The sequence below is a fragment of the Alligator sinensis genome, unplaced genomic scaffold (assembly GCF_000455745.1).
Source record: "Alligator sinensis unplaced genomic scaffold, ASM45574v1 scaffold980_1, whole genome shotgun sequence".
NCBI lineage: Eukaryota > Metazoa > Chordata > Crocodylia > Alligatoridae > Alligator > Alligator sinensis.
The window spans coordinates 60,644-73,069 of record NW_005842722.1 but is presented as its reverse complement, the minus strand read 5'-3'; the positions used below and the strand labels follow the sequence as shown (position 1 = coordinate 73,069).

Sequence of the window (12,426 nt, the reverse complement as noted above, 5' to 3'; positions counted from 1 at the left end):
CTTGCCATAGTAACAAAACGCCTTGCAAGTCCCCTGCGTGGTAGGGTAGCTTTACATTTTACAGATGAGAAACCGAGGCATACAGAAATGAAGAGAACAGACATACAGTTGATTTACCACAGGATCAAGAAAAAGGGACTGGGTTTTACTGCTTGTCAACTGCTCTGCATCAACTGCTCTGCATCAACTGCTTGTGTGTACATTCTTATCCAGTAATAAGAGAAGGCACAGGGACAGCTGATGGGCAGTACAGTCTCACCTCCTTTCCCCCATGCTAAATTGATTGCTGATGCCCCATCAGGTCACTCAGGAAGCTGGTGGTAGAGTGGAGAGCTGAACTCAGTCATTTGAGTCCCAGGCTAGTACCCTTACCATTGACAACCCTTTCCCTAATGCTGTGAGCCAGAAATTCAAAAGCAAGAGATGTAAATGCTTCCGAATGGTACTGAAATAAATATCCAATGGCACCCATGCCTCAGTTACACCATTAAGTTGATCTTCAATACTACAGATATGTAAAGCTTCTGCAATCCCTGAGTGATTACAGACCGCTAAAACATAATACATGTATTCCTTAGTATTCATCATTCAACACCGTGAGCAACTTTAGGCCATTCACAAAGGGCACAGCTGTGACTGGCAAATATGTGGTTATTTGAATCCTGATCCCCAGTATAACTGCTTGGGTAAAGATAATGGAGCATAGTGGGAGACTGCAGGTCTTCGGTGGAGGTTCTAAGCAGACTCTTACAGATAAGAGGAGCCTGGACTGGAACGAGAGCTTCACATCTATTGACTGAAGGAATAATGGCCTCCAAGAGCATGCTTATTTCATTATTTTCATTATTTTTTCTCTTCAGTCAAGTAGTTTAGATTTCTTAATAAAAAATGTCTAATGTTCTCCTCCATCCCTTACCAGGGTAATGAAAGTGCACAGCAAAACTCCAAACACTTTGCAGGCAATAGTTCTGAACGATCTTTCACTAAGGGTATATAATATACACTATGGGTGTATAATGGCACTGGGGAAGCTTACACACTGATCTCTAGTCATCTCTACCTCATTACTCTGCATGACTACTTCCTGTGATCCTATGTTCTATTCCCGGTGATATTCTGCCTTTCCAGCCACATACTTCACCTTCTTTGTGGTACTTCATCCAGCTCTTTGGCTGGTTTTCCAGACTGCTCATCAGTCTCTTTCAAGATTCCCTATGGACCTTAGAATGGAGAAACCCCAAAACTGGTCCTATTCCTTTCAAGTCTCTCTCCACATCACATGAAATGTCATTTATAGCCAGTTTCCCAACTTTCCTTGCTGTGAAGACTATGACTCATCAGCAATAAGAAGCAACTACTGGTCTCAGAATTTCTTGTTTCTAGACCAAACCAAGAATGGGGCCTCAAACATTAAAAGGAGTCACACTCTTATGATAGGCCTAATTTGTTTTTTAATTTCCTTTTTAACTAGGACCTGTTATTTTTTGTGCTTTCAGTGAGTGATGCATTCAGAACATCCTGAAGACCTAAGAGCCTTCAGGAAAGCAAGATGTATAGCTTGGAGTCTGGTTTGTTTATTTATTGATTTAATTTGCTTGCATAAAACCTACAACTCACTTTCACTCATTTGGAAAGGTCCTATCAGTTTGTAAAAGGCCCAGGTGAAATCTAAGCATATTGTGGCTGGCCCGATACACTGAGCAAAAATCATTTTAGATGTAGTTTACGAGAGAGGAGGGTCATTGCTGTGCAGCAAGGCATGAATATGGCCCAATGGCAGAAATTAAGAAACTATTATTCATTTTGACTGTTCTGGTACCTGAAATATAACTCAAAAGGATGATGCACTGCTTCCCTAATGGCTAAATTTCATCCTGACCTTCTTCAGGTTATAATTATTTCCATCTGCCAAAAACAAAACTGAAAACCGAAGGCCTCTCCCTTCCCTTCCACCTTGATCTCTGACCCTGACAAACACATTTCTGCTCAGTTGCCAGGGGCCTTATTTATAGGTCAGTATGTTTTGTATAGAGTTCCCAACATGCTGCTTCATCTTGTTGTTCACAGATGAGAAGGATTCTAAATAATGACTTTTCCTCAAAGCCATTTTGTTTTAAGTTTCATTTTCTGATCCCCCAGGGGAGTACTACAAAGTCATTCCTGGGGCTTGGTACACCAAGCACATAAAGCATAGTCATATAAATGATTAGATGTGAAAGACTTCCTGGAGGCAGGTGAGTGAATACAGCCTTCTCAGAAATACTGTTATGCTACTCCACCACAGCAAGATCTGAAGTTAGTTTAAAACACTTTCTGCTTATTGTGGGTAATTAAAACTGTTAACAATCACCTGGGAGTCTAGTATAGTAGAGCGAGCAAGGGACTGGGAACTTGAACATGTGATGACTGTTTACTTGTACATGGGAGAAGCATTTAATTCCTGGGCTTGTTTACAGATTTGTGAAGCAGATTTATCATGCCTGACACACATGCAAATTAAAGCTGGATAGAAACCAGCTAGAGAGTTGTTACATATTTTCAAGCACTAACCTTCTATCTGGTTGGCTCTTTTTATAACTAGATAGTCATATTTATGGTGTCATAATTACTTTACATGTGTAACTGGTCCAAATGTATTGCACAATTTACCAGCTAATTCTGTAATAATTACTTTGCATGTGTGACTGGTCTAAATTTATTGTGCAATTAACCAATTAATTGCATAGAATACATAATGTGTAGCAGGGGCCTTGGTTTAAGGCATGTTGTGAGGATTCATTAATGCTAGCAAAGTGCTTTTTGACCCTTGGATGAAATTTGCTATATACCAATATACTCCGTAATTAAAACAACCTTCTCAGACTTCCCTATTCAACAGAATTGTTGATAATGCCAGGCCTCACCCACTGACACTAATGTGAGCAGAACTGTACATGGAAATGAGAGCCGTACATGGAAGAGCGCATGAAGCAGACCATCCATTGTCAAATATTCAGAGCAAGGTTCCACCCTCCCGCCCCCTCCAGAAATTACTGCACCAGACTGAACCAAGTCCCGGAGCAGAATCTATCTATATTCCTAATTACTTACAGAAATGGAGATCTGATCTTCATGTTTAACGTACAGCAACACATTCTTACACTGAACAAGAACAGATTGATGCTTAGTTTCTTTATTTTTAACAGAGCCTATTAGCTCCAAATGCAACCAGCAGCATACATACCTAATTTTTTTTTAAGATTTTTTTTTGGGCCTTGACTGCTCACAATCTAAAATAGCGAAACCGGCACTCCAGACAACTGACAGTAAGCAACTCTATCTTCTAACCACTCTAAAACCTTCTAGGAATAATTGGTTGACCTTTCTTCATGACCAAGATCAAGCAATTAGATTTAGCTAATTCCTTTGGTGGTTAAGACTATATTTTACTGTGAATTATTAATATTTATCTGTTGCATGACTTTTATGCTTTACACTAGCATTGTGCCCAGATAAGCACAGACATGGCATTCACTGTTAAAGAATCTCACTAAACTTCTTAACTTAACTGGTTATAACACTTCACCTGTCACATTATCCAAGGACTCCTGCAATGTACATTAAACATTCAACACCATTAGGTACTCAACTGTAGTTCATCTTGTTGGGAGTGAAATTTCAGTCCCTAAACATAAGGTTGACTGCCTGACACTGTCAGAGACAATAAATAATGGAAATAAGTATCCATGTAAAATAAGAGGTTAAAGGCATCAAGAGTTTTCCCATGGGGTTCTGTCAAAAGAGTCATGTTAAGATGCTAGCAGTAGATACTGGAATAAGGATGTTGACTTATTTTTCTTTTTAGCGAATGCAGTGCTTGTGAAAGGAGCCATCTTGATACCGTAAGGACTCACATCCTCTCTACTCACACAAAATCACTATCAGGATGAAAGGAAGTAACAGATTCCCCTCGCTGTGCACCCTTACCTGAAATGACCACTTCCAGGAATAAGCTAAGGTTAGGTAATCCCTGAAACTTGTCCTAGGGACGTTAACTAGGATTCCAGATGTGCTATTGGACATCAGACAAGGGCTGGACAGCCTACCATTTTAATTCCTCACAGGCCCCAAAGAGCACATTACCTAGTAATTAAGGAATGCATGCTGCTTTTCAGTTTGATTGACTGCTCCTCGCGCCGAGCTGTACTTATTATTGTTTATTTGTATGCAGCAGCATTGAGGAACACATCATGGACTCCATCATGCTAGGCACTGTACCTACTTGTACAAGTACAACATAAGCATCGCAGTCTGAGAAAAGGTTAATAGGAGCATTTGACTCACCTTCTCTACCTCAGGCACTATTTTATGTACCTCCATAATATTCCTTGAACATCCCCATTACATTCTACATTGATATGCCATCTTCTTAAGCTTCTCAGTTGCTTTTGGTGAGGATTTTTGTGATATCCTATACTGGATATCTGTATAGCTGGGAAAGCTGTTTGACAAGCCTTTAGTTATCAAGTCCCCTTCCTCAGGTCAAGTAGAAGGACAATTCCTAAGAATGGGCACTTGATCCCCAAAAGCTTGTCCAGAAGCTCTCCCAATTATACAGTTGGTCTAATAAAAGATTTCACAAAAAGAAACAATAAAAAAAAAAAATCCTGGTCTCTTGCACATTTCCTGGACAATCACTGCTACCACAACCTCCAAGACTACTACATCATTTTTGTTACCCCTTTCTAGATGATTCACAACCAAAATATAACCTGTGAACATACCAGAATACTCTGTAGATAGATTTGAGCTTCAGCACATAGGAAAGTGTAGAAAAGTGCTGACCCTGCTCCATGGAGCGTGTTTTTCTGTCTCACAAGGTTGTCTTAGCCTGTATCTACCAGAAGAGAAGTAGAGGTTTCAGTGTCACAGATGGGATGGCAGATGGTAAGTGAAAGCTTAATGTGGAGCTACTCTAGATAAAAACTATTAATCCACAACATTCATATGTTCTTATGCAGGGAAACCTAACGAAAACCCTATGCTAAAGTCTAAGCAGCATAAGAAGTGTAAACTGCTTTTTGCACATTATCTGGCAAATCACAGAAAAACATAAGAGGGGGAAAATGAGTCCCCATTCTTGCTATTTCCTGATGTAACACTCAGCTTTCTGTTATCCACAGAAAGGGAATGTCATCCTAAACATCACAAAGCACATTAATTTATAGCAATGCTGCTGTGAAAATGAATTTGACTTACATATATATTTTTATGGGATATCATTTTATGAGACTGATAATAGTAACATTATGTATTTAAATATTTTTAATTGTACCTATATCTCACTGTCATGGAAGTAACAGCATTAAAGTGTTGTGGGGTTTTTTGATTTTTGGGGTTTTTTTGAAGTGAAGCCACTTAGATGAGAGAAATTTGTGCATACACTTCTGAGAGGAGATTATGTTGCAAGGCAGTGGAAGTATGAACTTTACACCAGTGTCCTACAACAGTGTCAGCTTGTGGTTTTGAAACGTACAGCAAAGGAGGAGTGTGATTTCAGAGAATTGTGACTACTATGAAGAAAAAAAGGTTGTAATTTCTTCAGTCAAATGGCAGCTACTTAGGGCTCTTGCTACTGAAAAAAGTGCAATATGTTGCACTATTACACATCTATAAATACAGAGTTGACCCCAGTCTCCTTGGTGTATAATGGGGAAAAAAAGATGGTCATGCTTATAAATTGTCATCAAATCTGGTCTTGTGATTTAAAATGGCATTAAGGGCACTTGAAAAATTTTACAGTCCTTGGTTCCAGTCCTGGTTTTGCTCAAAAGATCCGGTTAGTTATACTCTGTCTTCAGTATTCAAATTCTCTTCACCCATTTCTTTGCAGGTTCCTGCATGCTTTAGCATCTTTGGCCCCAAATTCTCACCATTGATCCTCCCCTTTGGTATATCATGTCTTTCATTAAATAACTCTTAGCACCAGCATGGTATTCTTTGCCTTAACAGTGGTTTTTTAAAATAAGAATTAACAATAAATTCTTACATGCAAGCAAATAAGGGAAGAGAATAAATGATTATCTCCACTTTACAGCTGAGGATGGAGAGAGGAAACTTAAGAGACTTCCCTAAGACCAAAGGCTGAGGCTGAATCTGATTCACCATTAAAACCAGGAGTCCCTAATTCAACTTCCTGCATTCAGACCATGATGTCATCTCCAAAGTTTATATACTTTCCAGTAATCTTTCTAGTTGGTACTCATGTCTCCTAACATGCCTGTATTTCAGAGGCAAGAGATGCCTATAGGGCCACATCCTGAAGTCAAATTTCAGGGTTTTTTCCCCCAGATTAAAGCTTCTATTGACATATGTGAGAGTTTTTGACTGACTAAAAACTTCAGGCCTATAATCTGGAAAGTGTGATATAAATGCGGGTGATGAACGGCTGTGACAGTATCTCCAATCCAATTCCAATTGTTCCATTATCATTTAGAGCACATCATGTCATAATTATTTATCCGAAGCATTTCCCAAGAAAGCCACATCCCCTTTCTTATTTCCTCTCAACACTAAATGGAGTAAAAGTTGAAAGAAGAATATCCTCTCTTCCTCCTCTTGACAATTTTTCAGGCTAAAAATAACCATTTAAGGACATTTGGGTTTTCTACGGCATATCTGCTTTTGCACAATGTAGTAAACCGCTCTGAATGCAGCTGTAGGGCATAAGTTATGTAAATCCAGAGACAATATAGTTTCACTTAAAATCACAAGCCCTGTCATGTGGTGATGCGTGAAGTTCTATGCCTGATGCCATCTGAATAAAGTTATTTAGGCAGTGGCTGGTGCTGAAGATATAATTGACTCCTAGCAACTTATTTGTCACTTCTGCTATCATTATTCTCCACAGAAAAAAGCACCAAAAAAGAAGTCTGAGAACATTTCTTTCATGGAATCTATATTTGTATCTTCAATATTTCTCCAAACTTGAAGTCAAGCTGTAGCAAACTGTTCATCAGAGTTCTGTCAAGCCTGAGGTTTGCCTGCTGGGCTGTAATACTCACTACTACTTTATTCATCCCACTTTGGGACCATTCCAGACATTGTCCTGGAAATGATACAATTCAACACAGTTGCCCCAGATTCTTCAGGAGAGGTATAAAGAGGCAGCATATCTGATCTACCTAGTTGCAGGAAGCCCTCAGTGTGCAGAGACTGTGGATGCACCTGCTTTTGCCTCCTTAGGACAATTCTGGATATTTTCCTTACAAAACGGGGAGTTACTACAGTGCAAACAACTCACTAGAAAAAGCTTCTTGCTGTGGAATGGAAGAAACTGGTTTCCCCAGTTCAACATTACTCTGCTACGCCATCACAGTTATAGGAACTTTGGCCTATGTATCATTTAAAACCATTTCCTCTGCAATGGAAAAATATACATACCTGATTGGGTAGTCGGCAGCACTAAGGTTAATGAAGAAATCCCACGGCCAGTCATTCATCTCCATTAAATCCCTCATACTCTGTAGGTAGGTGGACAGAAGACTTGCTCCTCCCCAGATAGTTGCCATTCGCCAAGAGGTGACTCTCACATTTGGGTACTGGCTAGCAAACTGGAGCACTTGTCGGTATAAGTAATTGGATCGCTTTACAGGAGAAGAAAGTAACACATTCAACAGTCTATAAGACAAACTGTCCCTCCCTTATGTTCACTAAGCAGCTCAACTTCCTGAACATCAACTCTATTCCAACCAACTGAAGGCAGACTGAAGTCAGTGTAAGGATAAGTAAAACTATTTTAAATACATAAGTAACTCTGAATGGGATCTGGGATTTAGTAACTGATCTAGCAAATGCATTCCCGACTAAATGAAGCAGTTGTTAGCACCTTTCTCTCAAGCCTTGTTAATGAGCTTGTCTCTTCATTCACTGCAAGCTATGTTGAGAGTGTCAAGAGTCCTTTTTTCTTTACTCTTTTTATTATAAGTTTTACTAATGCCACCTAGCTCTTGTCTAGTGCTATTCATCAGAGGGCTTTCCTAATTTCCTTACCTCCATTTAACAGATGGGGAAGTGAGATACAGGGAGGTAAAGTAACTTTAACCAAATCTCCCACTTCAGTGCTTTATCTACTAGCTCACAGTGATACTGTCTGAGGATCGCTGATGCCACCTTACATGTACATCAGAGCCTATCACGACTTATCAGTTACTGCTACAAAACAGAGACACAGACACACATGGACCGACACCACAGACACACAACAAAAAATGAAGGCAGTCACAGAAGGGATGATAACAAAATAGTCAGGCTCAAAACATCACAGGTCAAAAAAACAAAACGCGGCACAAACTACAGCATGCAGCAGAGATAAAGAGAGATAATGGAGAAGGTGACGAGGATGGGTAGATTGACAGATGGAGAGACAGGCAATTTATAACCAGTGATATATTACCTTGTCAACATGAATGTAATAAAAATGGTCTTTATGGTAAATAGCCTTAAACATGCGTTGGAGCTGCCGGGAAGCTCTGCCATGAACAACCAAGACAAATGCGATCCTGACTGGGTTGGCTGGCATGTATTCTATGGAGTCCTCATCCCATTGTACATTGTTGTTGACTTTTCCTGTTTGAAAACAAAACATAGTAAGGACATCTCTGAGTATATCTGCAGAGTGGGGATATGAAGAGCAGCTTGTATTAAATGTAAGCTCTTTTTTTTTTTTTTTTAAACCTCTTTTAAACATTTGTAATGGGAACTGAGAACTCATAAGAGGTGCCAGACTGAGCGTCTCAGAGACTGAACGCTACTCTTTAGCTACCCAACGACAGAGCGTAAGCAGCAGCACAAGCTCCCCCCATACTGCCCTGCTGAGGTGCCTCAACCCAGACCAGGAGGAAGAATACCATGGAGAAAAACTCAAAGTTTCTGACCCTTAATTGCACTAAATGAAGCTCTGCTAACTTCAGCCAAGCGGCATGAATTCATCTCAGCTGGGATATCGCTTCTCTTTTGTTGGGCACTTGGGGAAAAAAAATCCCACAGCGGTAAGAGGGAAAAGCTCTAGGGGTATTGGTTATATTTGAAATACTATTTATTCTCTGATCCTAGAAATCAAAGTTGAGCACAGATGCTAATAATTTAAGATTATCTCCTAAACTAATGGGTCAGAGCCTTATTTTGTGTAAATCAGCATTGTTCCATGGATGTCAGTGGAGCTCCTGCAAGTCTGTACTAGATGAGGTTTTGCCTTAATTATGTTCCTAAAATATCTGAAATCTCAAATAGCTGTGGCATGTGCAGAGTGATGCTGTCTTCTCTAATGGCAGGTTTACTTACAAAGTTGAAAGGGTGATCTGCAAAAATTAAAAACAAGTGTGGAGGGGCACTTGCATTGACCTTGACTTCTTTTTAATGCAAAGGATCTTGACAAATTTCTTAATTTCACATTTTTTTTCCTTCCCTCTCCTTTTTACACTAGAATGTGTAGTCTTGTCACCCCTGTTTTCTCCATGAAAGCTCTATGAACTACTAGTAGAATTCTGGCAAGAGTATTCAGGACTTGAAGACTTGGAGGCTTCAATAAAAAATGTACATATGCAAACTTTCCCCTTTTGTCTGACACAGTTCGCCTTTTATGACAAAACACTATCATTACTTCGAAGTGCTGTGACCCCACAAACAAAAATGTCCAGCCTTCCTAGGTCCCTAAATGCCATTTTGAATGATTTCCTCCAAGGGACAAATCCATTCAGCTATCTTCAAAAGTCTAAAAGTTTTGATTTTGACTGAAAAGGTATATTTAATTATGGGTAATGCATTTGAGCAGAGGGAAAGGTCCAATGCACACTGCCCATTAGAACAAAGCTTTTAAAACTCTTGAAATGACCACATACCAGTAGAGCAGCTAAAAGTAGTGCATGCAATCAAGTGCGATAATGCTAATACAGTACAGAGACTTTGTATTTACTCAGAATCTTTCCTCCAAAGACTTTAAAATGCTTGATGTTCAGAGCATGCACACAAACCCTATGCAATCCAGACTGGAATAGCTGCCGGGCAGGGACTTTTTGTTACTACCAAAAGGAACATGGGTTATGGCTCATTTTAAGATCTACCCTCTAACTGCTTCTGGTTATGGGAATGAGTGAAAGGGCATCCCCAGCCAGGAGCTGAATGAAGTGGCGCAGGGCAGCCAACACAACTCTTGGCACTAGGGGTGGGGAGGTATTCATAACTAATTGTGCTCTGGTTGTCCTTTCTCTCCCTCTCTGAAGACCAACTACTGCCATCACCACACCTGCAGGATTAGAGTAGAAATGGATTTTATGATATGAATAGTGATAGTCATGGTCTTTTATGTGGAGTTAGGAAGGAATTTTTCCCTTACCACCTAACTGGGTAGGAGAGTTGTTTCTGGCCTGTCCCGCAGAATTTCAGGGCCCAGGGAGGCAGGTAAAGGGGGTATATACAAATGGTTGCAAATTAGAAGCAGGTGTCCAGAGCCAATAACATAAGGCAATCAGATTTTCCCTCAAACCAGTACCGGAGATGGACTTCAGGGAAGCAACCTGGAGGAAAAGGGAGTGTTGCAACTCTTACCATCTGACACAGCTGGAGACATCCCCCCTCTGTCAGCACCACTTTAGCCCCTCTACAACAGAAAGTAGTACCTCTTAGCCCTCATGTGAAGGAGATGTGATGGGGGTCCCGGTCACCACTATGGCTGACACCCAAATAATTGGGAATTGATAAAAGATGGAAAGATAACCTGCCCTGCATCACTGATTGCCACAAAATGTTTCCAGACAAGGGGATGATGTTTTGGCCTAATTACACCACGTCCCCAGGCTCTTCTTTCACTTTCACAACAGGGTCATGTTTTCAGGCTAACCTCAGTGGCTTCCTGAGAAGCTGTGCACCTGGTACTATTAGTGTTCACAATTCCTGCAGGCGCAAAAATGTGGGTGCAATTATATGTAGGTCTAAAAGTGCACCCATTAAAGGAGGTCAGCACCAAAATCCTGAGCACAGGTGTCAACCTTAATTTAAAAAGAACATCATCAACACAAAAGCTTCACTTCGGTCTGATGATAATAGAGGAAGACAAACCTAAAAGACTAACTGAAGTACTGAATAGGAGAGAGACAGCAGAAACTTTGGTTTCCTCTCCCCCTCCTCCCCACTCCCCAAGTTTGCTTATTAACTATGTTAGAGACTTAAAAACAAGCAAGCAAGCACCCCTCCCCCCCTTTAAAAACCCACTTTGCTCTCTGGCACTTATCAAATACAAAATCCCCCAGTCTATTAATCTGAATTTACATCCCTCTTTTCTGGTTTCTCCCAATGAATTCTTCTCGTGTCTTATTTTCACTCTATGTCATTTTTTGTATTTTTTTTATTCCTCCCCCCGCCCCTTCTGTTCTTTTCTCCTAACCTTTAGGTACAAAATTTCATAGTCCCATTTTCCACCTGCAGACAATTCTGCCTCCTTTATTCTAATCCTTCTGTTGATTGCCTTAAATATCATAAGACTAAGTATGTTATTTTTTTTTCCATATGTCAAAATACCAGCTACTTCTGTTGTATTCTATTATCTGTCTATTTTTAGCCGGTGGTTGATTAGCACCTTCTATTTAGCAGTCTGCCCACTGATACAAAACTGGTTTGGTTTGCAAATAAGATAAAATTGGCAGGAAACATGCAACTGAATATTTTTGTCTGTTTATAAAACTCTAAAGATACAGTCAGTAGGACTTGCAGATTAGGTGTTAAGTGGCAACACTGCATAAATGATACCAGTATTAAAATGGGCCCGTTACCTCATTGCTGCTGTATTTACATAAAACCCTTCATCACGTTAATTTGCATAACATGCCGTCTCTGTCTGAATCACTTTGCCTATCACGTAGAAGTGTGTCCCCTTTTGCACGTTAGGATGCAAGAGAGACATTGGCTGCTTTTCAGTTACCTGCGTACCATACAGCAGCAATAAAAATCTGATAGGATTTTAAAGTGGCACTCGCATTTTTTAGTTCCTTCAACACTATGATTCTATAACTGCATATTGTATGGCACATCTCTTAGACACTACAGAGGATATCAAGGCTCCTGGCCTCCATGCTTCAGTCGAACTAAAAGCAGTTGTCAGCATCAGCTTTCCTGTCTGTCCTGACCATCCATATCTTCCTCTTTTTCTCAACTCTATTATTGATCTTGCAGTTCAATGGCCTCCTTTACCTGGGATGCAGTAACTTCACACCATTTACTGTGCTTCCGTTTCCTACTATCCCTACAAGCCATCAGCACTTTTCATTTCTCTGCTTGCCATTTTCTCCCTTTTCATGTCTGAGTACACTGGGCAGGGCTGACACAAAAGATTTTCCATCTTCTTTTGTGTCACAACTGGCTGCTTCAAACAGCCTCTCAGTTAATGATCTACTG

The 12,426-nt window shown here is 40.2% G+C and overlaps 1 protein-coding gene across 1 annotated transcript in view; it reads right to left on the bottom strand.

The window, feature by feature from the left end:
* XYLT1 (xylosyltransferase 1) overlaps positions 1 to 12,426 on the bottom strand; it is a 172,294-nt gene that overhangs the window by 106,355 nt on the left and 53,513 nt on the right. The window contains exons 4-5 of the mRNA XM_025216283.1: positions 8,435 to 8,607; positions 7,423 to 7,625 (exon numbers count right to left, since the gene is read on the bottom strand). Of these exons, the coding sequence (XP_025072068.1) occupies positions 7,423 to 7,625; positions 8,435 to 8,607 (376 nt within the window). The remainder of the gene's footprint in view (positions 1 to 7,422; positions 7,626 to 8,434; positions 8,608 to 12,426) is intronic.